Below are 25,786 nucleotides of genomic sequence, written 5' to 3'. Positions count from 1 at the left end.
CTACTCCCTATCTTGTAAATTGTCTTAGAGCCTCGACATCATGCAGGAAAGGCATTTCCACATGCAGGAGGGCATGATCGCCACTGGCAATCAAGAATTAAAACACAGAAAGCATAAACCAAATTAAGTGGCAACCAGAAAAGTGTGCAAAAACCAAAAACCAAAAACAAACCAACCTCAACACCAAATTGCTTTCCTTTTAAAAGTAACTGAGTGCTATAATTCCTTATGCTCAAACATCTAGCCACCGCAGGCTAGCGCAAAGAGGACCACTGAGCACATTTTGCGAGGAAACCACCACGCTAATTACACATGCGTCTAAACAGTTTTAAAATCCTGGACAAACTCTTAGCTTTTATTCAAGCAGGACCTAAAGCCGAGCAGCATCCGGGAAACACGCATCATAAACCCGTCATTTTCCACTTGAGGAAACCAGCCCAGAGTGAAGCACTGGCTGCAGCATGGCAGCCCCCAGGGCGGCTTCGGAAATCCGCATTCTCTGTCTGTGTGGAGCAACCTCCCCTCCCCTGGAGCCTCAGGTCAGCAGCTGGGAGGAATGGCATGAACACGCCCCACAGCAGCTCTGACGAGCCCGGGTCAGGTGCTGGGGGTGGGGGCGGGGCTTTCCTGAGCACCCTTCTCAGACGATGCCAGCCCGCAGGCAGACGGGGGTGCAGCCACCCACCTAGTCAAGCAGCCAAAACCACGCTGGTCATCCGTGTATGGCAGATGTTAACGCCAGACTGCCCTTATCTTACTACCCAGTCCAAACTTTAGTCACCCTGGAAGTACGCAATGGTTCAGAGATTCGCTTTTCAGCCTTCAGAGCCTGCGTGCCCTCTGCCTTACATGAAGGAAGCAGCTGGATGAATATGGCATCAAAAAGGAGAAACACTTCACAGAACCTGATGAGGAGGCACATCTGCATAGCTGAGCAGCGCCACATAACTTCATCGGAAGGTAACTGAACGTGTGGAGTCATTTTCAAATGCAGATTGTTTTAAGTACCACGTCGGTATATACACATAACCGCGGGATCTATAGATCAGATCGACCTTCTCTCTAGAGAGGAGCTGGAAAAATCTATAGAACAGATTTCCCAACATGACTTACTTTCAAAATTTCCAAGCAGGGGAAACAAGTGAAACCATACACTAGTTTACATTTTCGTTTCACTTGTTTAAACGGTCTGGAGACGGTCCTATTCGAAGGGCCCAAACAGGAGGCCCAGGCACCCAAACCGTTATGCCCCAGGTCACCACCATGTTCACGCACAGTCCAAGTGGAGAACTGAGCAGCAAAACGTCCCTCACAGAAGCAGAGCACTGCCTTCCGAGAACCACAGGCGGCCAGCTCTCCAGGGCTGCGTTCTGGGAAGCGCCCCTCAGGAGAGTCAGCTGGGAGCGGCAGGTTTACACTCTCAAAACGGACTGTGAGTAAAAGGGAACTCCTGTATTTAGGTTTCTACTCTTAAGAAGAACGCCTTGCTTTCCATCAGTAAAAATTAAGTCCTACACAGAAATAGGATGGGCCACTTCAGAACTTGCACAGCAATTCTGTGTTTGCACTCCATCGACCACCTCCTCTGAGGGCAGGAGTGCCTGGTGAAGCGGCCCATCCACTCGACCTTAGTGCTGGCAGCTTAAATATGCCCCAACCCTATGCCAACCAAAGGCAGGTCCTAGAGCACCCAGGAACCGAGAAACCAACGATGAAAAGGCCCCCAAACTTAAGAGGTGGTGGCAAGCGATCTCTGTCTACTCTTCCTTTTAGACCCCAACTGTGCTGGTCACCCAGCAGTGGGGCCTTTTCCACAGAAGAGTCATTTTTAACCTATTCTCTTTAAATCTCTTAACGTCATTGCGCTGGATAGCTGAGAGTTTCCAAAGTGAATTCCTATCCCTCATCTCACAGGAGACTGACAACGGAAGGTGGCAGAGAAGGTGTTACCAAGCCCATGCCCTGGGCAAGAAGGTTAAGCTTGATACCTTATGGCTGCACCTGTAAATGGGGGGCGGCGGGGGGGGGGCGGGGGCAGAACCTCCAGAACAACACCTGTCACCACGGGAGAGACTTCATTACCAATGGGCTATGGTATTTCAAACTTTTAGTTTGAAAATACTGCTAGTGATAGAAGGGCAAGCTGAGACAAACTAGATTCCAGATGTTCAAATAGTTTCAGCAGGGTTGTCACGCTGGTAACACTCCCAGTAGACACCCGGAAGGCTGTCCAGGGAGACCCACTCTCTGCTTGAACCAGCGCTTCATAAGCTTAAGAGAGCTGGAAAGGGCTTGGAACACTTGCCTGAAGGTATTTTTCAGGGAGTTCCCGCTGTGGCTCAGCAGAAACGAATCAACTAGTATCCACGAGGATGCGGGTTTGATCCCTCCTGTCCTTGCTCAGTAGGTCAGGGATCCCACGCTGCTGTGGCTGTGGCGTAGCTGGGCAGCTACAGCTCCAATTCAGTCCTTAGCCTGGGAACCTCCATATGCCGCAGGTGTAGCCTTAAAAAGCAAAAAAAAAAAAAAAAAAAAAAAAAAAAGGCTATTTTTCAGTTACTGGTTCTTTTTTTTTTTTTTTTTTTTTTTGAAAATAGGATTTTGAGGGGAGCTGTTAATTATCCTGAGTATGGTTAGATATTTTTTAACAATTAAAATAATTTTAAAAACATAATTTTAAAAACTAATCACAAAATTCCAAATTATTCAGGCCTGTGCATACGTATCTTTGAACAAATAGTAAAAAGCCCTGTACTTATCTTCTTCAAAATATTAGAACATATGTAATTACTACAAGCAAACAAGATAAGAATAACCAAAACATCAAACCCTAATGCTGACATTTAACATTTGAACCCCCAAACAAAGAATGAAGCTCCATCTTGGTCACATCAAGATTTAGTGGCCAGTTCACAAAACAGAGGCCATGTAACTGCATTTGACAAAGATTTACAACCTCTGCTTCAAGGCAGGATGCCCTCATGCTATGGCAACATGTGGCGGCCTAAACCAGTGGCTACAAAGTAGCTTAATTTGCTAAGCACCCCCAAACCAGGGAGTTGTGTTTAAGGTTGGGGATCAGCAGCAACACAAACCATTTTCAATCTCCCTCTACTTAAGACAGGAGATCGCTGTTCGTCAGCCATCTCCACATTTTAAGAGAATAGCAAATATTTCTCAAGCATATCTACCACCTACTAAACCCAGAAAGGGCCATCTCATGACAGGGGAGTGGTTCTTAACCAATGAAAATACCAATTTCATTCTGTATTGTGCTACTGATTAAAAAGAAAAAGCCAATGGTTTAAATTTTTTTTCTTTTCAGGGCTGCACGCCAGGGCTTGAATCAGAGCTGCAGCTGCTGGCCTGTGCCACAGCAACTCAGGATCCTTAGTCCACTGGGCAAAGCCAGGGATTGAACCCACATCCTCATGGGTACTAGTTCTTTTTTTTTTTTTTTTTTTTTTTTTTTTTGTCTTTTTGCTATTTCTTTGGGCCGCTCCCGCGGCATATGGAGGTTCCCAGGCTAGGAGTCGAATCGGAGCTGTAGCCACTGGCCTACGCCAGAGCCACAGCAATGCGGGATCCGAGCCGCGTCTGCAACCTACACCACAGCTCACGGCAACGCCGGATCGTTAACCCACTGAGCAAGGGCAGGGACCGAACCCGCAACCTCATGGTTCCTAGTCGGATTCGTTAACCACTGCGCCACGACGGGAACTCCTGGGTACTAGTTCTTAACCCGCTGAGCCACCTGCGGTATATGGCGGTTCCCAGGCTAAGGAACGGGAACTCCAATGGTTTAAAATTTTTTAACGAATTAGCACTGACGTAAGTCTTTCCATCAGACTGTTCAGGCCAAATTCATTAGGCAAATATTTACACACAGATTCATAAAATACAATGTTTCAATCCTATTAATATCTCCAAAAAGGCCTGTCAAGCTTTATTAGAGTTACTCTCAACTCTTAGAGTCTTTCTCACATGGTCACATTTCAGCTTGATGCATGTTACCTGATCCCAGTTGTGCAGCAAGCAGTTCTGAGTGTAAAATTTTATATTATACAAGCATGCTTTCAAGTTAAGAGACTATGGGCCTATCCGAAAAACAATCAAATTTCCGTCCCTTTCAATGAAACTGCAGGAAAGAAACAAGGTACCCAGGCTGCAATAGGCGAAGCATGCCTTGCCCTAAAACATTCCTTTTGTCCCCCAACTCCAGAGGCTGCCCAGGGCTTACCTATTCTGATAGCTGTAGTAGGCAGCATCACGAGGAATTGTGCACAGCTGCTTCCCGTAGCAGCACAAAGTCTGTGGGGAAAACTCGTACTGCAAAAACAAAGGAGAAAATCCTAAAACTGTATCCCATTTATTATCATGAAGTGTTCTAGTCCAGTATGGAGAGTTAGATTTAGCTAGTAAATGATTTCTGGTAGTACACTGCACAGTCTTCTCACAATTTTCGCACTATTTAAAGACCTTCTGGTTACAGGCAGTGTCTGAGAGACATTTACTACAGACGAATGAATGGGACACAGGAGCAGCCAGAAATGCTTAACCCAAGGCCCTCCCCCCACAGGCACCTCTAGCTTCAGGCTCTATTCAATTTTTTTTTTTTTAATGAAAGCCTAGATTCCATCTGGGTACTTCTCAGCACACAGGTGTGGCTAAAATATTGAGTCTAACATACCATCTCTTTTTTTCTTTTCTTTTTTTTTTCTCTTTAGGGCCACACCTGCGGCATATGGAGGTTCCCAGGCTAGGGGCTGAATTGGAGCTGCAGCCGCCAGCTATCGCACCATACTCTTTTTGGCTGGATCACCAATGGTGGTTCACTTCCCAGAGAGTTTCAACGGTACCTTTCGTCCACAGCAATACCCAAGGGACTGCATGACGGGGTCGATTTCCTGCTCAAAGACCTCTGCGAGTTTACTGCAGAACTTGTACACCCGGGACGTCTTCCGATTGTAGAGCCAGGCGTTGTTGAACATGAGCCAGACATCGTCCACGTATTGCCAGGGCTCTTGGTACTGCCCCGTGTCCAGCTTCCGCTTGATGGTAGAAAGGTCCATGGGATTCTTCACAATGTCAAAATAATCCTTAAAGACAAAACAGTCTCCGTCTAGCAGATCCCTCAATTCCAAACGCCAGCCTTATCTGGCAGCTTCATCTTAAAACCGGTCATAGAAATAACAGAAATGGGAACTGAAAAGGACCTCTGACCTTCCCCGGATTTTATGTCTAAAATTGTAATTAACGTTTTCAAGTGTGATCAAATTACTTCAAAGGCAAAGTTAAAGGAAAAACACTTACAGAATTATTTAATAAAAGATATCTTTAGGGTAAGATTTTAAAAAGGAGATTTTGATCCACTGAGTCAGAACAGTGAGCACATTAATCAGACAGAACATTTTTACAGAAACCCACTCTTGGTCCCAGCAAAAGAAATGAAATCCCAAGACAAATACAAACACAAAACCAGTAACAGCGCTCAACACAACCTGCTGGATGACCATGGATGTGGCAAGAGCCCCCGGGGACACCAAGTACCGAGGTGAGAGGCCGTGTGCTCCTTGAGGGCTGTTCAGTGATTCTCTAAACCCATCCCCGGGACGGAGTCCTACCCAAAGCCCGAACACAGAGCAAGGCCGCAGAAGCCGTGCGCCCGGGGTGTGCTCCTGATCTCACGGCAGCCCCCGTGGCCCTGGGGCTTGACCAACAGGTGGGAAACACATTTCAATGGGCGAAACAAAGGTGTATGACTACCGTTTTGATTGAAAATATTTTCTTCTATTTGGAAAAAAAATCTTCAAAGCAAGGGGCTTACTTTAGCCAATTTAGAAATTAAACAATGTGTTCTAAAAGTATGTTTTAATGATAGCAACTTACTGGAATTCCCAGGAGCTGGGGATCTACAGGCTGCCGAAAAGGTAAGGACTCGGGATCCTGCCGATACAGCGCTTCTAGGGTTGGCATGAGAGCCTGGCGTAACTCCTCCGGCTTAAAGACTGTAGTAGGAAAACAGAGGCAACAACACTACTTACAAGGAATCCAGACTCCTCACCACATGTCATTTTTTTCTTTTCTCTCTCTCTTTTTTTTTCAGGGCCACACCCGGGGCATATGGAAGTTCCCAGGCTAGGGGTCACATCAGAGCTACAGCTGCTGGCCTACGCCACAGCTGCCAGCCTATCCCACAGCCACAGCAACGAGGGATCCAAGCCACGTCTGTGACCTACACCACAGCTCACAGCAACCCCAGATCCTTAACCCACTGAGCGAGGTCAGGAATCGAACCCACATCATGGATACTAGTCGGATTCATTCCCGCTGCACCACAACAGCAACTCCCCCCGTCACATTTCAAATGGAAGCCTGGGCTGCTCCTGAGAAGGTCCAGCAGAGAAGCTTCCAAAGGCTCTCATTCATCGTAGTCTAGGGACTTTCTAAAGCTCCAATTCAGGGATTCTAATAACACAGCCACAGTAGGGTTTTTAAAAACTGTGGCCCCATCATGAGGCAAAATGATGAGAAGCAAACTGAGAAGTTTGCTTGTTCAACAAAAAGCTTTCCAATACTAAAACCTGGGTGGACGACAACAAAATGAAGCTAACTTCCAAATCTGCTTCACCCATCAATCGGATGGGTGGAAACAGAGCCCTTTTCACAGGAAGAGGCCTCTCCTCCTCGGAGGAACTTTTTCTGTCCTTGGCTGAAGTAAACTCAGACCACGGGAGATGACTGGTTTTTACAATCTTATCAACAAATGTATACAGTAACAGAGTTCTAAGAAGAAGTACTTCTGGAGTTCCCTGGTGGCCCAGCCGGTTAGTGATCTGGCGGTGTCGCTGCCGTGGCCCTGGTTTGATCCCTGGCCGAGGAGCTTTCGTGGGCCATGGGGATTTTCCCCAAAGTCCTGCACGGGGCCCTTGCATGGGCCCCCATGCCCGTTCCTGCAGCCTGCCAGCCATCCCACTTCCTTCTACACGCCCTGCTGTCTCCAATGTCAGGACAAACACTGGCGGAATAGAAATACATTCAGGATGGGACATTCACCCAAAACCCTACCAGCTCTACCCACACGGCCAACAGCATGTGAGGCAAGAGGCAGGTCAGTCACCAGTGGGCCTTAGAGACCCTCTCGTTCACCCACCCCACCCCACCCCAGCACACAGAAAAATCACCAAAAGCAAACGCTGCAAAGGAGCTCTGATGACGCAAGTTCCACGTGATGTGAGGTTCCCCCACTGGGGTTTTTTGGATTTTTGAAATGTTCTACAACAGATGTGTGATAAACTGTAATTTCTAAATCCGATTAAAATACTGTAAAAACTTAAAGTTTCCAGCTGGTAAGTGCCATGCATTGTGAGAGATCAAAACACTGTCTGAGCAGTTTCCAGAGAGTTGACTGCCATCAGAGCCAGGGACTGCTCAGGTGTCCTGACTGACGTCCCGAGGCTCCAGGACACCTGGTGTGCTAGACCCCACCTGGGCCAATTGGTGGGCACGTGAGATACCCCCCAACAGGTGCAGAGGCCTGGTCTAGGGGGCAGATGTGCCTGTGGGGCCTCATGAAACAAATCCAAGTCCCGCCTTAAGCTAACCCCTCTCTTCTAGTGTGTTTTCACAGAGACGAAACAGCATCTGTTTTTTTCTGAATAACAATAGCTTTTTCATTCTTTTAGACCAGGGGTCGGCAAAGCATGACCCACAGGCCAAAGTGGCCAGCTGCCTGCCTCTGTATGGCCAGTGAGATAAGAACGGTTTTTAAGTTTTTTAATGGTTAGGAAAAAAAGAATAATATCTCAGGGTGCATGAACTACATAAAATCACTTTTTAGTCTGTCAACATAAAGCTTTATTAGAACATGACCGTGCCCACTAGGGCACCTGTTCCCCATGGCTGCTTCCCCAGCACACCACAGATTTCAGCAGCTATAACAGAAACCTCGAGATGCACAAGCCCTCCACCACGCGGGCCCTGCTCCAGACCCTCCTGGCTCCCTAGTGACAATCCGAAATATTGTGGCCTTAACTTGTCTCACTTCATTCATTCCTTCATTCATTCATTCCTTCAACGTCCGTTTACCACCTATGCCAAAGAAAACCCACCTTCAAGCTCCTGCGTTTAACCACCCTACTGACCAAGGAGTGGAAGCAGTGGTCCGAAGCCGGACCGGGAACCAATTCTCCACTACTGCGCAGGGTGGCTGCCGTGAGCAAGTCACTCCACTTCTCTGGCCTCAAGGCCTTCTCTAGATAACTGGGATGGGGCACCACGGCAGCACTGTGCACAGCGTGGCTCACGGATGCTTTGGAGAGCCCGTGCTGTCTAATACGGCAGCCACCAACCACAGAAATGAGCCAGTACTAAATAAAATTAAAAACTTGGTCCCACTCGTCACAGTTGTGGCTGGCGACTGCCACGACGGGGAACGCAGACACACGTCTCATCACCGCACAACGTCCCGGCATGGCCAGGGCCCTCTCTGGGGCCTGAGAAATCAACTTTATTTCTGCAACAGAAAGCGATGCTCATGATAATACTAAGTCGTCACTTGCCCTCTGGACTGTGTGTAGACCTGGCTGCAGCACCCAGCTGGACTCAGTGGTCATCCGTTCATCCCGTCCTTTGCTGCTGCGGTGCACACACAGGGAGAAAAGGCCGGCTGCACTTAGGAATGTCCCCAAGGAGGGACTGAAAAGGCTCACTCGGATTAAACCACGTGTCTTTTATTCTGTCTGACAAACTGGGGAGCTGTCATAAAGCAGGTCCACTGCATGCAGAGGTTGTCCTGAGAGAGGGCACTTGTGTGGAGTGTTGAGAGCTGAGGTGACTGCTTTTTTTTTTTTTTTTGCTTTTTAGGGCCATACCCGAGGCATAGGAAAGTTCCCAGGCTAGGGGTGGAATAGGAGCTGGAGCTGCCCGCCTATACCACAGCCACAGCAACGCGGGATCCGAGCCAGGACGGGAACTCCTATGATTGCTTTTTTCATAGACGGCATAAAACTAAAAAAAACGGCTGAGAGACAAGCTATGGTTGTTCAGATCTGGGTATGGGAGAGACATTTCCCCCAAAATGAACAAAGCATGCCGGTTACTTACGGGACAACTGACGCTATTTGTTACCAATGATAAAATCTGGACTTTTATCAAAAATTATTATTTTGAAAAACTTGTACCCGCCCCAGGAGCTACATAGCTTGCGAAGTTCTTAAGAGTTTTTTTTTGTTTGTTTTTTTTTTGTCTTTTTGCTATTTCTTTGGGCCGCTCCTGCGGCATTTGGAGGTTCCCAGGCTAGGGGTCGAATCAGAGCTGTAGTCACTGGCCTACGCCAGAGCCACAGCAACGCGGGATCCGAGCCGCATCTGCAACCTACACCACAGCTCACGGCAATGCCGGATTGTTAACCCACTGAGCAAGGGCAGGGACCGAACCCGAAACCTCATGGTTCCTAGTTGGATTCGTTAACCACTGCGCCACGACGGGAACTCCCTTAAGAGTTTTTGAAGAGACTCACAATGATATTAATTAATGTGATTTTTAAAAATAGCACACAATGAGGAGTTTCCATCGTGGCCCAGTAGTAATAAACCCAACTCGTATCCATGAGGACTTGGGTTCTATCCCTGACCCTGCTCAGTGGGTTAAGGATCTGGCGTTGCTGTGAGCTGTGGTATAGGTCGCAGACGTGGCTCGGATCCCGTGTAGCTATGACTGTGGTGTAGGCCGGCAGCTGCAGCTCTGATTCAACCCCTAGCCTGGGAACCTCCACATGCTGCAGGTGTGGCCCTGAAAACACAAAAAAAAAAAAAAAAAAAAAATTCCCACAATGAAGTATGGAAACATTTGGAAGATGTGATCAAAGGATTGTGTTATAAAAAAAAATCATGCGATGGCAAAAGATCCATTGACAGTTCAAGGAAGACAAATGGATTCTAACGTCACACAGTCTAAGAAACTCAGCGCTATGGACTCAGATCTCACAGTGCAATGAACCTTGAAGAAACTTTACTTGTTGAATTTTGGTGTAGTATTACAAGATAAACACAATGACCTGAAAAGGCTACTCAAACACTTCTCTTAACTACTCGTTTGAGTGGGGCCGGATTCTCCTCATGGGCTTCTGCCAGCAACGCGGAACAAGAGTGACTGCAGAGGCTGAAATGAGAATCCAGCTGCACTGACCTAAGCCTCCGAGTAACGAGCCTGTAAGAAGCACTGTCACTGCTCTGTTTTTGTTTTCGGCGTTATTTTTCATAAAAACGTGTTATTTAAGGGTGCCAGGTAAATGACTTATGTTTAAGTAAATACTTAAAAAAAAAAACTGAATAAATAGAGTAGCGATCGGTGATCCACACAGAAAACCGTTCTCTGGGGTCCTCAGTGTTTCTGGAGCAGGAGGAGGCCTGCTATACTTGATGAATCCCGAGGTCTCTTCAGGAGCAAAACTACTCAGTGTCAGCCTTGAGGAGTTTCCTGCCATCTCTCCCGAGCGCATAACCCCCAGCCCCGGACCAGCTGAGCCCCGCCTAACGTCTCTACAGTCACCTACCGATTTTCTGACACCCTGTCACCTCCCTGCTTTGGACGCCTCTCTAATGACTTCCATCCAACTTCTCCTGGGCACCTGGCTCATCCTGCTGATTTCAGAACCTGAAGTCTCTTCATTTACCTGCCACCCCCCCTTCCCTGCTGCAGGAGTCACTGGGTTCTACTCTCCTGCTCCTGACTTTGGCCCCTTGGTTTCCTGTCTGGGTCAGGAGAAACTGACAGGCTCCAGTGCACATGTGTCTCCAAGGTGACAGTTTCGCTAACGTCAAGCGTCTGGTCCTCTCCCTGCACGAGTCTGACAGTGGCTGAGTAAAGCCAGGGCCACCCCAGACAGGTCGCTCGTGGCTGCAACTTGAGGCCCTGAGCGCACCTCGTTTCCTACCACACACCCTGTGGGTGCTCACCCTCGAGTCCAAAGCTGAGCAACAGCAGACAAGAAGGATAAAAGGAGGAAGGGAATTTTTTTTTTTTTTTTGCTTTTTAGGGTCACACACACAGAATATGTAAGATCCCAGGCTAGGGGTTAAATTGGAGCCGTACCTGCTGACCTTTGCCACAGCCACAGCAACGAGGGATCCAAGCCACATCTGTGACCTGCACCACATCTCACAGCAATGCCAGATATTTAACCCACTGAATGAAGCCAGGGATCGAACCCACATCCTCATGGATACAAGTCAGGTTCTTAACCCGCTGAGCTATGATGGGAACTCCAGGAATGGAACGTCTTTTCTTTCTTTAAAACATTACTGTAATTATATTTATTTATTTTTTATTTTTTTGTCATTTTGAGGGCTGCATCTGTGGCATATGGAGGTTCCCAGGATTGGGGTCTAATCAGAGCTATAGCTGCTGGCCTACACTGCAGCCACAGCAACGCCAGATCCGAGCCAAGTCTGTGACCTACACCACAGCTCATGGCAACACCGGATCCTTAACCCACTGAGGCAGCCAGGGATCGAACCTGCAACCTCATGGTTCCTGGTCGGATTCATTTCCACTGCGCCAAGACGGGAACTCCTAATTTTATTGTATTTTATTTATATTTTTGGCTGAGCCCACGGCATGTGGAAGTTCCTGGGCCAGGGATCAAACCCACACCACAGCAGCAACCCAAGCCACTGCAGTGACACCAGAGCCTTCTTAACCCACTGTGCCACAAGAGAACTCCTGGAATTCTTTTTCTGCTTTAGCTTTTAATCTACAGTATGGAATCCCAGCACAATGAAAAGCAGCACCATTCACTATATTCACAAGAACCCGACCTACTTTTTTTGCGAGGCTGCGAAGGAGAAGTGGACTGAGAGGCCGCCCCGTTGGCGCCACCGTCTTCTTCCTCTTTAGCTTCGACTTTCACTTCGGGTTTCTTTTCATCTACTTCCATTGGTTCCGATTTCTGCTCTGTTGTGTCGGTTTCTTCTTTAACTTGAGAGGATCCTTGTAAATCCTCCTCCATCATCTTGAGAAAAACAAAATTACAGATAATGATACATGACTATCAAAGACCTTTATTCTACCTCAGCTTTACTGGAAGGCTCGTAAAAATCTACATGGGCGTGTGAAAACCTCTCCCTGCTCCAAGCTGCCACCGGGGATCCCTCCTTTCCTCTCCCACAAGAAGGGCTGGAGGCCCTGGTGAGTCATTTTAATATAGTAACAGTGCAATTACAGCCCTAAACATTTAAACATGTGTACATGCTAGACTGCTAAAAATGTGATCACGCACTGTAGACACCATTATCTGCTCAGTAGTTTTACACGTGGATATTTCAAGTTTGGAACAAGAACTGCCCTGAAAACTGGGAGAAGGATCAAAAAGCCAACAGCTCAGGGGCCAGGCAGGTAGTGTAGACGAGAGCATCGGGGCTGTGGTGCAAGGCGGCAGGGAGTGGTGGAGACTGGGAAACCTGAGAGCCCGGGACCCACCTGAAGCCACAGCGGGTGCTCCATCTAGACAGCTGCCACACAGAAATGCAAGCACGATGCTGGCAGAGCTTCTTATTTTTTTAAAAAAGCTAGAAATCTAGAGTTCTATTTGTCATTTCCTATTTTAAAAATATTGTGTGGGCCAAACAAAACACAATTTATAGGCAGGATTTAGCCCGTGGTCTGGGTCTGCCCGTTTCCAACTTCCACCTCAGGTTAATTAGTAAAAGAATACACTCCCTGGGCAGCCTAACTTGGCAGAACTCTAGATGAATGAAGAATGGCAATGAGAAAGTTGCTGGATGATTCAAACATTTAAAATATAAGCTAGGGCTCTTGATTTCTGGCAAAATAAAATAAACCTGTACTTAACACATAAAAATAACCAATCTCCCTTTCACCTCTTTCCTACTTGAACCACGGTCAAACAGGATTCTGAAACAATAAGCAGAGCCACCCAGCCGGACCCCTGGCGCTGCCTCTGCGTGCGGCACGCCTGTTCACTCCCAGGAAAGACACTCACCCCAGAGCCAGGCTCTCCCTTGGGTTCACTGGCATCGGGCTCGGTGTCTTCAGTCTTGACCTCAGCCTTCATCTCTAGCACTGGCACGTCGGGCCCTGGCTGCTGGGAGTTGGTTTCTGCGCTGGCCACGGAGGAGGGGGTGGGGACCCTGTTGTCAATGCTGGCTGCTGCCTGGGAAAGCTGGGGAGAAACCAGAATCACTCGTCTCCGTAACAAGATGATACACGAGATCTCAGACCCTGATGTTCAAGTAAGAGACAGTTTCGTGTTAACCTTTCTCAGTACTGACCTACTAGGCGCCCCCCTGCCTGAGAGAACTGAAGAGTAAGAATTACGACAGGACTTCCGGGGAAGCCAACATCGGGCAAACACGACTGACTTCTTCCTAAGAGTCCACAGACGGAAGGGCAGCGCTTTCTACATTTTGATGTAAAATCGTTATTACTATAATTTTTGCTTTTTAGAGCCGCGCCCACAGCACACAGAGGTTCCCAAGCGAGGGGTCGAATCTGAGCTACAGCGGCCGGCCTACACCACAGCCTCAGCAACACAGGGTTCAAGCCGCATCCAAGACCTACACCACAGCTCACAGCGAGGCCAGGAATTGAACCCACAACCTCATGGTTCCTAGACAGATTCGTTTCCACTGTGCCACAATGGGAACTCCGATACAAAATTATTTTCTGAGTTTTCTGCCTAAGTCACAGAACCTCCTATTTTATTTATTTATTTATTTGTCTTTTTGCTATTTCTTGGGCCGCTCCCGCGTCATGTGGAAGTTCCCAGGCTAGGGGTCCAATTGGAGCTGTAGCCACCGGCCTACGCCAGAGCCACAGCAACATGGGATCCGAGCCACGTCTGCAACCTACACCACAGCTCACGGCAACGCCGGATCGTCAACCCACTGAGCAAGGACAGGGATTGAACCCGCAACCTCATGGTTCCTAGTCGGATTTGTTAACCACTGCACCACGACGGGAACTCCAGAACCTCCTATTTTAAATTCAACTCCCTCCAACAAGGACATTTATGGTTATGGCAAAGGCTGTTTTATAAATGCATACCGACAGAGGAAGGGGAATAAAGTCCCTTTATGCAGCAAGGACGTAAGAGGAGCCTTATGTTAACTGTGGGAACAGGGGTGGAGGAGTAAACAAGGAAGAGAAGGAGGAATTCCAAAAAAAGTCTAAATTTCCAAAGATTTACTCAATGGAATTTTAAGTAAACATACAAACAAAACAAAATTACAAAGGGATCTTGTTCAGAGAGAAGAAATAGAAAGTAAGGATAAGCACACTCCCTATGGAGAACTACAAATAGCAGTGTTGGAGTTCTCTTCGTGGTGCGGCGGAAACGAATCCACTGGTATCCATGAGGATGCAGGTTCGATCCCTGGCCTCGCTCTGTGGGTTAAGGAGCTGGCATTGCTGTGAGCTGTGGTGTCGGTCCCAGATGCGGCTCGGATCCCGCATGGCTGTGACTGTGGTGTAGGCTGGCAGCTGTAGCTCTGATTGGACCCCTAGCCTGGGAACCTCCATATGCTATGGGTGCAGCCCTAAAGAGCAAAATAAAATAAAATAAAATAAAAAAGTAGCAATGTCATCTTGGGGTTGCTGTGGGGATTAATTTTTGACATTTTACAAATAAATATTCTCAGCCCCCACAAATTAAGTTACTGTATTTCAGCGGGAAGGAGGTTTTAAGGTTTTAAACTGGCTAAGAAAGCAGATTCAGAGGTGTCCCCTGTAGGTTCAGGAGAGAGGCAGCTGGGCACCGCCGAAGGGCACGGGATGAAGGTCACAGGACGCAGGGAGACCTGCCATCTTCACCTCCTGGGAGGAAGGAGGAGATTGGAGCCACAGAAACAGTTAGCCTGGGTGTGTCGTTCTGTTATGAAAAAGAAAAGGCTTCCAGTTGGAAAGCAAGGCTGACAGGAAAGGTCAAAGGACATCCAATTAGGAACCTGACTTGTTTACCAGGGTCAGACGCATTAAAAATTCTGTGGAGTTCCCTGATGGCCTAGTGGTTAAGGATCTGGTGTTGTCACTGCCGTGGCGCAGGTGTGATTCCTGGCTCAGGGAATTTGCATGCTGCCAGTGCAGCCACAAAACCAACCAAACGAATAGACAAAAAAAAACACATTTTCTATGGAAGGCCCATTTTTTTAGTTGCTGATTTCTACAAACTAGTTTAATTAGCAAAGAATTTCCTAAGTCATGTCCTGCCGAACAGAGCCGCTGGAGCCAATGGTGGAAACAAAACAGAGCTCGTTATGGCTCCATCAGGGTGCAGATCCCCCCGGTGACTGCACTGGGATGTGCAGTGACGTCACAACAGACTTTTTAGCGGAAAGCGCTCATCTAAGAGTCTCGGCCAGGAGAGGACAGACCAGGGGCTCACCGGTGTGCCAGGAGGCTGGGTGTGCACAGGCGTCGGCTGCTGCTGTGACGACTGGGGGGTGGCCACAGACGGAGGCTGGACTGGGGTCTGAGGCTGCGGGGTCACCTGGGCCTGGGCCGCCGCCTGGACAGTAGGGGTGCTCTGGCTTTGGCTAGCACTGGGCACTGAGCCGGGAGTTGGGGTGGGAGTCTGCCCGGAAGACGACACTGGAGTTGACGGCTGGGTGGGCGCTGCCGGCTGGGGGGGCGTCATCCCAGGGGCCACGGGATGCTGGAGAGATGGCAAGCCTGCGGCCGTGGAAGCAGGAGGCGGAGTCTGGTGCAGCGGTGACTGTGTCACTGGTGGGCAAGGCAGCTGGCTGGCCTGGGGCCCAAGCATGTTCAGAGGGTTGGGGAGAGCAGCCCCAGGCACCTGCCCCTGACAGAAGAAACAGAGGATATTGAAATTATTTTGAAAATGTGGCATCAGATTTAAAGAATTAAATGTCTGAAAATCTAATCATGGTTTCTTTCTTTCTAAACAGGGGTTTCTTGATAAGGTCTGCTGACTGCATGGCAAAGGTCCCTTTGCAAAGTCCCCAGGCGGCACACCTACGGTCAGGTGCACTTGCTTCTCACACTCTGGTGTCTGTAAGTGCGGGGCTCTCTGCTCAAACACCTACATGCACTCCATTTATGAGCTCCCTGCTCCCTGAGACCCACTCACAGCTTAAACCACTAGAAAAGATCACTATTTGTCTTTTTTAAAAAATGAGTTATTGAAACACAGAAATGTCTCGGTGTGGTGGTTCTCGACCAGGGACAGGCTTCAGAATTATCTGTGGACCAATTAAAAAGTTATCCTGAATCACTGGTCTAGAATGGGGATCTGCAAACTGCGTACAAACGGCGAGCTGTTTGCTTCCGTGGCTTACACGGGTATGCGCACGGCGGGGGCTGGCCTGGCATCACCGTGGAGTCGTCATTACCGCAAAGAAGCCCTGGCCCACAGAGCCAAAAACACAGGACAAACCCGATGATTCCGGTGCGAGAGCAGTAAAACTCGTGGAAACTGAGACTTAACTTAGAAGTTCTTAGTAAATCTAGGGTAGTCAACGCCTTCTAGTCAATGTTACTTCATGTTAAAAAGATTAAATAATGAACTTTATCTTTGGGGGAGAGACCTGGCCTATTTTAAATACATGTACACTTGTATACAGCAGCAATGTGAAGACACTCCAACAATGAGCAAAAGGGAGGGAAAGGCAGGAACATGAACAGGAAAGAGTTCTCTCTACTTTTATGCCGATTAAATAAGAACCAGGCTCCAGGAGAGGAGAACTAGTCAAACGACCCAGTTAAGCCTGACTTCGCCTGGGCGGGTCAGACATTAGGAGTGAACTCATGGGGCCTTTCCTCACCCCCTCTTTTAAATCCAGTGTCTCTCAGGATCACATGTAAAACTTAGAATTTAAAATACACAATTAGGAGTTCCCCTTGTGGCTCAGTGGTTAACCAACCCGACTAGAATCCATGAGGATGCTGGTTTGATCCCTGGCCTCGCTCCCTGGGTTAAGGATCCGGTGTTGCTGTGGCTGTGGTGTAGGCCGGCAGCTGTAGCTCCGGTTACACCCCTAGCCTGGGAACCTCCACATGCCGCAGGTGCGGCCCTAATAAGACAAAAAAATTTCAAAAAAATACACAAATGATAACCAAGAAAATGACAACTAAAACCCCAAAACAAAACACAGAAGCACACAAACCAAAAAAGCTGTAATACATTCATTCCACTTTTGCATGAAGTTCACTCCAAGTTGGTAAGAGTCATTCCAGACAAGGCAGAAACGATGGAAGACACGGGGGTGGGGGATCCAGAGATGCTAGGACACGAAACGTTAAGTCTAGAATCCTCACGTCCATGACCTAGTAAGACCTGCTGAGGTCAGGGGGAAGCTGGGCTGCATCCACGGAGAGGCTCAGAGCCCCGAAGAACAGTACCTGGGACACGGCTGCCTGTGCCGCCGGCTGCCCCAAGCCCACGCTGTTCACACTCATGGCCCCGCTGGCTGACGGGAACTGATTCTGCGGCAGGAACTGGTTCTGCGCAGGCGCCTGGGCCATCATGTTGTTGGCATGTGTGCCCATCATGTTTGGAGGCTGAGGCATTCGGGAAGGAGAAATGGCCATCTAAAAGACAAGGTCACAGACAGCTCAGGGGGCGGCAAGGGCCAGAGCCTGCTGGATAAGCGGGACGAGACAGGAATCTCCAAACCCTCCCTCGCTGGAGAGGACCCACCACTCCCTAGACCTGCTGCTCTCAGCCTCCCTCTAAGTTTCTCGAGCGCCATTTCTAACGAGCCCACTTCACACAGTCCTCTGCATACACACCAATAAACAGTGTGCTACAGCTTCAAGTCCCAAATGTGCCTTTTATGAGTTCTTGGAGGCACTTAAGAAAGCAGCCTCCGGAAAGGAAACTCTAGGAGTCACCAGACACTGACAAGTCCCTCTCGGTCCCTCCTCTGAGGCGGCTTGGCCCCATCCTCAGAATTCCCATCTTTTCATTACGTCATGGGTTCCTAGGAATCTGTCATCTCAATAAAAATAAATAATGGTCCAATAATTCTTGTTATAGTAAAGTTGAGACAGAGAGGGAGAGAGAGAAAGGGAAAGGGAAGTGGCGGGGGAGGGAGAGAGAGAATCAGAGGAAATAAAGCACAATCCTAATCTGAGGGAGCAGGTAGCACAGGATTCCCAGCAATCGACACGTTTCCCTGCAGCGAGGATGCGCCCCACTCGAGCAAGGCCCCTCGGCCCGGCCGAGGCAGGCAGCAGCACTTACCCCTGGAACAGAGCCCATGCTGTTCATTGGGACAGAGTGGTTCATGGGGGATGCTGCGCGCGGTCCCATGGGAGCTTGTGGCAACTGTACGTTCCCCAAGGACATTGGGGTAAATGAATTCATCCCTGTGAAGATACCCACAGCGGTTCATTAGGAAGAGCACCCACAGGAAAAGAGAATCACAACTCACCAAATAAACTCTAAGCAAAACAGAATGAACACACACACACACTACGTATACAACGGAAAGGAAACCCCCTCAGTCAGAAGAGACGGCTGAGTAACAGACTGGTCAGGAAAAATGGCACCAAAGCTGCGGTGGTGAGGGTGGTGCAGTGGGGTGGGTGGCAGGGCAGCATGAGGAGGTGAAGGCAGAAAGGCAGGTAAGCTGCGAGCAGACGAGGCTGGGGCAGCACTCGTGCCAACATGTCGCGGTGACAAAGCAGACGGAGGCGGCCAGCTGGTGCCAGGGCGCCCACCCAGCCCGCCGTGCGAGCCTTCTGGGGCACCTGACTCCCAGCTCCTCTCTTGTAGGAAGCCTGCTCCCACCACCCCAGACCTTCCAGGCTTTAGACTTCTCGTGAGAATCTGCGGTAAGACTCAAAACATGGTTTTAATTTTGCAAGCACATCACGTGTTCCGGAAGTGCCCTGAGGCTGGCAATTCTCAACCTCAGCCTCCTCTCCACAGGCGGGAGGGATCTCACTGCCACGCTGCCTTCGCGTTCCCAGGGGCGCTGCACCATCAAAGACAGCACACCAGCTGCGCCTGTCTCTGGACCACGGGCTCTCTTCCTTAGCCATTCCCCAGGATAACCTCTGAGCTCTCCATAAACGCTGGTTCAGTAAGTCTGAGGACCCACAGTGGCGCGGGACAGAATCCTGGAGGCACCGCCTAACACAGGTGCGGGGTCAGGGGGCCTCAAGGAACACGGGACCCCCTCAGCACCGCTTAGAAATGTCACCTATTTAACTAGGTTTCAGCACAGGCCCAGGACTTCCCGAGAAGCCTATAATACAAAAGCGTCCCCCTCTCCATGAGGATTGTATTAAATAAGAGAAAAAGATGTACGAAGAAATAGCACCATAAAGAGCCGCTTTTCAAACCTCGATGTGCTGGTAAGGGGGCCTGTGCTTCCTTAGCAAACACCTCCTTCCCCGCTCTGCTCAAGATCCCAGACCAGAACCTTCCATGCCATCCCGACGCAGCACCAGCCACTTTCCTAAGGCTCAGCTTCTCTGATTTCTTGTTTCCTCTCGCCCTCACACCTAGCCCATCTAAACACGTCTCTGAAAAGCTTCCTCCGCATGATCAGTTTATCCACCAGGTCTTTTTCAGTAGGCAGTACAATTACCACACCTTTATTTTTATTTTAAAAACTTAGGTGCTCCTTTTCTTTATATGGCCACACCTGTGGCATAGGAAAACTCCCAGGCTAGGACTCGAATCGGAGCTGCAGCTGCCAGCCTACACCACAACGTGAGGCAATGCCGGATCCTCAACCCACTAAGCGAGGTCAGGGATTGAACGTGCGTCCTCACGGACACTATGTCAGGTTCTTAACCCGCTGAGCTACAGTGGCCACACTTACCACACCTTTAAATCGGCCTCTTCTCCCCTCTTCAACTCCTCTACACACAGCAGGAAAGCCTTGCTTTGGAATCTGGATAATGTCACTATTTCATTTCGCAAGCTGTAAAATCATCCTACTGTTCATGTCTCAATTTGACAAGAGCTGTAAAAGCTCTGAAATGACCCTCACCCCCAAACTCCCAAACTCAAATGACTGCTTCAATCATCACCAACAAAAAGAATCTCAACGGGAGAAAGAACCTCTGAAAGCTGTTCAGACCAGCTGCCAAGAGCCCGGCCTGACAAGGACTCTCTGAGCACCAACCTTCCCTGGCCAGCCTCTACGGGGCCCAGAGCAACCACCGCGCTTTCCTCACCTCGCCCCTGGCAGTGCCCCTGCCCCAGGGCGGGCTCAGTGCGCTCCGTTCAGAATGTTCAGAGTTTCTCTCCCTCACCTACAGTGCCTTTTTTGGGAGACTCTTCCTAAGGGCAACGTCTTGTCCATCCAAAACACAAACAAACAAAGGGTTAACTCCCGATCTCCCTGGAAAAGTCCCCTATGATCTCGAGACTTCCAACTGCATCAGATATGCCGTACTGCCCATGAACGTGGATGCTGCTCATCAGCAAGGAGGAGCGGGAGGAAGAGAAGGAGCGACAGAGAAACACAGAGGGAAGAGGACACACCCATCGACTCTGTGGCTGTGAATGTGAAACCAGAATGTGAGTGACAGTAATAGTTTGGTACCTTGAGAAACCTGCATGCGGTTCACAGGCAGGGGCATGGGCCCATCTGCAAGGGCAGAAAAAACAGCATTACAGAAAATCATCTTGCAAACTTACAGAGAAAGCCAGTCAACAGGGGCAAGAGCACCGAGCAGCCTGACGCTGGCACACCCTTTCGAGGCCCATCCACCAGGGGGACTCAACTTCTAAACACAGGCCATGGCCTCGGCCATGCCACGGCCACCCCCACAATTTTCTAAGCACAGGCTTCCTGGGAACATGATTCCACATGCTCAGAAATCATCCCAGATGCAGAAGGAGAAGCGGGGAGGCAGACGGAGAGCCAGAAAGGCAGTCCTTACTTGGCGGTCTCACGGGCTGGGCCTGTGGTATGCCAGGGGGCTGCGTCCCAGGGGCTGGTAAGGCGGGCTGGTTCCCCAAGATGCCTTGTTTGTGTAAACGTGACCTCCGTTTTTCTTCTAGTTCCTTTTGTATCTTGTAGATTTTCTCTGCTAATAAGTGATAGTACTCATCCTGAAAAGCAAACCTCCACACTAGTTACTCGTTACAAAGAAGCTCTGCGCGCGTGCGTGTGTTCTGACCAACTGACGATCGTTTCAATTGAGCACACTGGCGCAGGTGAGCATGAGCACCCAGGGATGGGACAGCATGTATGAGGCAGCAGGGACGAGGTACTCATCACAGGTGAGTCCACAGCTGAACCTCTTCTTGGATTCGCGCCGGCAATGACACAGGACAAGCACTGTAACCAAGGCCGCCACCAAGTAAATGCACAGATAAAAACGACTTCATCAGAGTTCCTGCCATGGCATACCAGGAGGGTGGCGTCTCTGCAGCGCCAGAACTGGCACAGTGGGTCAAAGGATCCAGTGTTGCCACGGCTGCGGCTTAGGTCGCAACTGTGGCTCAGATCTGATCCCTGCCCTGGGAATTCCCTGTGCCATGGGTGGAGCCAAACCAACCAACCAACCAAGGACAGAAAAGAAAAAAGAAAAAGCAGTTTTATCTATTGCAGGGGAGACATCAGTAGTCGGTAGTTACAAGACAAGAGCTGTGCAGGGAGGGACCTCATGTCTTAACTGAGAAGACTCCCCGGTCAGTGTCCTCAAGTGACGCGTCTCCCAGACGAACAGACGTCCCTGTTTCTGGACAGGTGCAGCCGCGGCTCCCACAGGTGCCGGGACCCAAAGGCAACCTACCCTGCTGTTGGCAGACTCGTACATGTCCCCTTCCACCTTCTTCGCATAGGCCACCAGGTTCTCCATGCGGCGATCCTTCAGGGCTGCGGGGTCAGGGGTCGGGAAGATGGCTTGGACGCTGAAAGGACAATGGGGTCAGTTTCTACCATTCTGAGCGGCATGGAAAGAGAACCAACCAACCGCCTCTGTGGCAGTACACTGCCAAGCGACATCCCCAAATTCCTCTTGCCCGGTATATGAAGACATCAGTGAGGTCACTCTGGAGAGAATCCTGACCTGTTAACTTCTCTACACGTCAAACACACCAGTATCTTACTATTAACAGTAAGTACTTCATCATCTCAAGAATAACATGATTTCGGGGTTCCCGTTGTGGCGCAGCGGAAGTGAATCCAACTAGGAACCTTGAGGTTGCAGGTTTGAGCCCTGGCCTCGCTCAGTGGGTTAAGGATCTGGCGTTGCCGTGAGCTGTGATATAGGCCAGATCCTGTGTTGCTGTGGCTTTGGTGTAGGCCGGTGGCTACAGCTCTGATTAGACCCCTAGCCTGGGAACCTCCATATACCCCGGGAGCAGTGACAAAAAACCAAAAAAGATTTTGAATTCCTAATATTTAAACGATTTATTAGCAATTTTTTTTTCTGTCTTTAAGGGCCACACCTGTGGCATATGGTGGTCCCCCCCCTTTTTCTAACCCAAAATTTTTTGATGAAATTAATGAAGGAAAAAAACCCCTCCAATGCCAGTCGATTAATCTCCCCTTCAATTTAACTTAACTAGCTGGAGAAAGTTAGCTGTTAATTTCTTGTATGTTACATGCATGACAGCATTATCAAACCATTTGTACTGACGAAGCCCAAATTCCTCCAGTTCTCTGGGGTCTCCTCAACTGTGATCTTGAGCCACAAAATAAAGCAATGCTTCTGAGCTAATTCCAGCTCCCTGGTGCAGCCGGGGCATAGAAAACAGGTCTGGCCCTCTGCGGGGCAGAGCTGCAGACGCTCTGACACCACCCAGGGTCTGTGGGATCCTCCGGCCCCTCAACAGGCACGTGGTTCCCTTTGGCTGCCAGGGTACGATCACCAGGGGCCCAGGAGACCACGAAGGAACCGAAGCAGACATCAACGCAACCGCTCAACTGCCCCATCACCTCGGCCTCAGAATGTCTCCATCCCACGTGAACGACGCGGGAGGTGGCCACGTACAGTTTGTGTACTAGATGGCTGCGCAGGTCCTGAGTGACGTGTTCGTGCCAGCCTTTCCGAACGCCAGTGCTGGAAGGAGGTGCTGCGGAGGGTAGAGTGCTGAGGGGTCCGATGTTCCCAGAGGTGGCGCCGTCGCTCATCAGGGGGCTGAGGGAAGAAGGGCTCTCAGCCGACCAGGCCCTTCAACCACATGTGGCTTTCAACGTCACTACCTCTTCTACAGGCAAGACGGAAAGGACGGGAGGACGGGGGGACGGGGGGTGGGGGAAGCAGGGAACAGAGGGAGACGGGAGACGGCCCCTCCCTGGCCCCAACTATAGCCCCTGCCCCACATTTAGAAAGACTCAAGAGTTCACACACTTGCATGTCTGACTGTCGCTCAGATAGGAGGCAACTGAAACAAATGTCTTACTTGGTGGCCCCAAGGGAAGTTGGAAGAGCTGATTCTGAAATCAAGCTTGGTGGCTGCTGATCTGTTGTTATTCCGCCTGCTGGAATGTTCATTGGGTTATTTCCTTTAAAGAGAAAAAGAAAAGAAATCAACACACTCCTAAATTCTCATATACACATCAAAGTCCCGATAACATAAATAATAAGTCACATATAAATAAGTGATTCTTTTTTCGTCTTTTGTCTTTTTAAGGCCACACCCGTAGCATATGGAAGTTCCCAGGCTAAGGGTCTAATCGGCGCTATAGCTGCCGGCCTACACCACAGCTCACGGCAACACCGGATCCTGAACCCACTGAGCGAGGCCAGGGATCGAACCCACAACCTCATGGTTCCTAGTCGGATTCGTTTCCGATGCGCCATGACAGGAACTCTTTGTTTTTTTAAGTAAGTGATTCTTATGAGTTTTAATAATAAACCCCATGGCAGGAATTCTGGGAGTTCCAGAAAAATGGCGATTGAATTGTTAACCTCACAGGCAGATCCCTTCCCACGACACTTTACAGCTAAAACGAGGCATTGTTATGGAGGCTAGCTGGTCTCATGAGTACTCTATGACTGTGGAAAAAGAAATTAGAAATGACCCATTTGTAGCTTCACATTTTGATTCTGGCTTCATTAATATCATGATTGAAACAAGTAAACTGACCTCTTACATATTTCTGTCATATTTTGGGTTTTGTTTGCATATCAGAAAATAAAATCATAGAGATTAAGTGCAGGCAAAGAACATAAAAGGTCGATTTGTCTACAATATCCACCGTGAAGGAAGAGGAAGTTGAGACAAAGCGAGGTGCACAGTCTAGTCCCGATCAGGCCATCAGCAGAGGTGGGGTCAGACTGGTACCCAGGTTCCGGGACTCCAACCCAGTCGCCCAGTTAGCAAGAGTAAGTGATGCATGAGGGCAACTGTTTTCCAAAAAGCAACAATGAGTTGTTTTCAAACTGGTCATTTTTAAGAGTCACTTTTAAGGTTAAAATAGTTTTAGGAAAAGAAGGAAACTAGCACAACAACTCTGACTTAATTTGACTGACATAACTGCCTGGCTTAAGCCCAAGCTGAAAAGAAAGGACTTTGTCAATTTAAAGAAAATATTAAGAAAACAGTCTGTCAGAGTTCCCACTGTGGCTCAGCGGAAACAATCTGACTAGCATCCATGAGGACGCAGGTTCGATCCCTGGCCTTGTGCAATGGGTTAAGGATCTGGTGTTGCCGTGAGCTGTGGTGTAGGTCACAGTCGTGGCTTGGATCTGGCGTTGCTGAGGCTGTGGTGTAGGCCAGGGTCTACAGCTCTGATTTGACTCCTAGCCTGGGAACCTCCGCATGCTGGGGATGCAGGCCTAAAAAGAAAAAAGACAAAAAAAAAAAAAAAAAAAAAAAAAAAAGAGAGAGAGAGAGAGAGAAAAGAAAACTGTCTAGACAGAAACAGCAAAACTGTTGGTTCATTTGCAAATACTATTCATTTTATAAACCTGTAACATCTATAATGCACCCAACACTTTCGCCTTTTCCTGGAATGTTTATTTCAATGATTTAAAAGATACCATCACAATATAAATACATATATTAACTTGAATTTAAAGTCAAAACAGTAACCGGAAACAGCCGTGGGTTTCTAGGAAGTCTGTCATTCCCAATGCTTCGTCTGAAAAAGAAATTGCTGAGAGTTCTTTCACCTACCCAGGGGGTTGAGAGTCCTCATCTGCTGGTGAGTTTGAGGCTGTGCTGGTTGCTGGCCGGGAACCTGAGGCTGCAGCTGCGTCTGGGGCTGGTTCAGGTAGGGGAGTCCAAGAGCCGCATAGGCACGCTGCATGGAGCTGGGGTCTATGGGATTTGGGTTACTTAATGAAGTGGCATTCTGCTGGCCTGTGCCAACAGAACCAATTGTGTTTTGAATTCCACTAGCTGGAGACCCCAGGATGGCTATAACAACAAACAGAGAAACAAAAAAGATAAGTAAAAGGGAGACGTCCACAAGTGATTTAAAAACTACTGAAAAGCAAGTCACATTTCATCAGAAGACCACCAACGTATGTTACAAAGCACTGGGAAAGGCTATCAAGAAAGGAACTGTGCAGAGAGAAGGCTCCTATTCCATTCGGCTCTTCTGCACGGCAGTCATTGCAGAGCAAAAAGCCAAAGAAAACTCGGCTTCTCTGTTAGAAAGCAGCGGACCACAAAATCAGAGACTGCCTCATGGAAATGGGCATGTATTAATCTGGAGACTCATAAAGAGCCAGTTCTGGGGAAATGGCAAACACGTGACAAAACAAAGTTTCTGATTCTTTGAGGGTCATCAGGCACCACTGAGATGAGCCAAGAAGGCCCCTCCTGCTGCTGCTCCCCTGGGCCCTTCCCTGCCCACCTGCACAGGTACACAAGGATCAGCAG

The 25,786-nt window shown here is 49.0% G+C and overlaps 1 protein-coding gene across 1 annotated transcript in view; it reads right to left on the bottom strand.

Annotated features, from left to right (window-relative positions):
- The window catches only part of CREBBP (CREB binding protein), a 141,878-nt gene that overhangs the window by 23,605 nt on the left and 92,487 nt on the right, over positions 1–25,786 (bottom strand). Inside the window, exons 6-19 of the mRNA XM_005662184.3 lie at positions 25,076–25,318; positions 23,357–23,459; positions 22,945–23,091; positions 21,742–21,859; positions 20,884–21,055; positions 20,544–20,588; positions 18,224–18,348; positions 17,380–17,568; positions 15,404–15,820; positions 13,004–13,183; positions 11,824–12,013; positions 5,890–6,008; positions 4,860–5,099; positions 4,241–4,329 (exon numbers count right to left, since the gene is read on the bottom strand). Of these exons, the coding sequence (XP_005662241.2) occupies positions 4,241–4,329; positions 4,860–5,099; positions 5,890–6,008; positions 11,824–12,013; positions 13,004–13,183; positions 15,404–15,820; positions 17,380–17,568; positions 18,224–18,348; positions 20,544–20,588; positions 20,884–21,055; positions 21,742–21,859; positions 22,945–23,091; positions 23,357–23,459; positions 25,076–25,318 (2,377 nt within the window). The remainder of the gene's footprint in view (positions 1–4,240; positions 4,330–4,859; positions 5,100–5,889; positions 6,009–11,823; positions 12,014–13,003; positions 13,184–15,403; positions 15,821–17,379; positions 17,569–18,223; positions 18,349–20,543; positions 20,589–20,883; positions 21,056–21,741; positions 21,860–22,944; positions 23,092–23,356; positions 23,460–25,075; positions 25,319–25,786) is intronic.

This window comes from Sus scrofa, chromosome 3 (assembly GCF_000003025.6).
Source record: "Sus scrofa isolate TJ Tabasco breed Duroc chromosome 3, Sscrofa11.1, whole genome shotgun sequence".
Classification (NCBI taxonomy): domain Eukaryota; kingdom Metazoa; phylum Chordata; class Mammalia; order Artiodactyla; family Suidae; genus Sus; species Sus scrofa.
The sequence above is the reverse complement of the archived record's forward strand: the minus strand, read 5'-3'. Positions and strand labels throughout refer to the sequence as shown.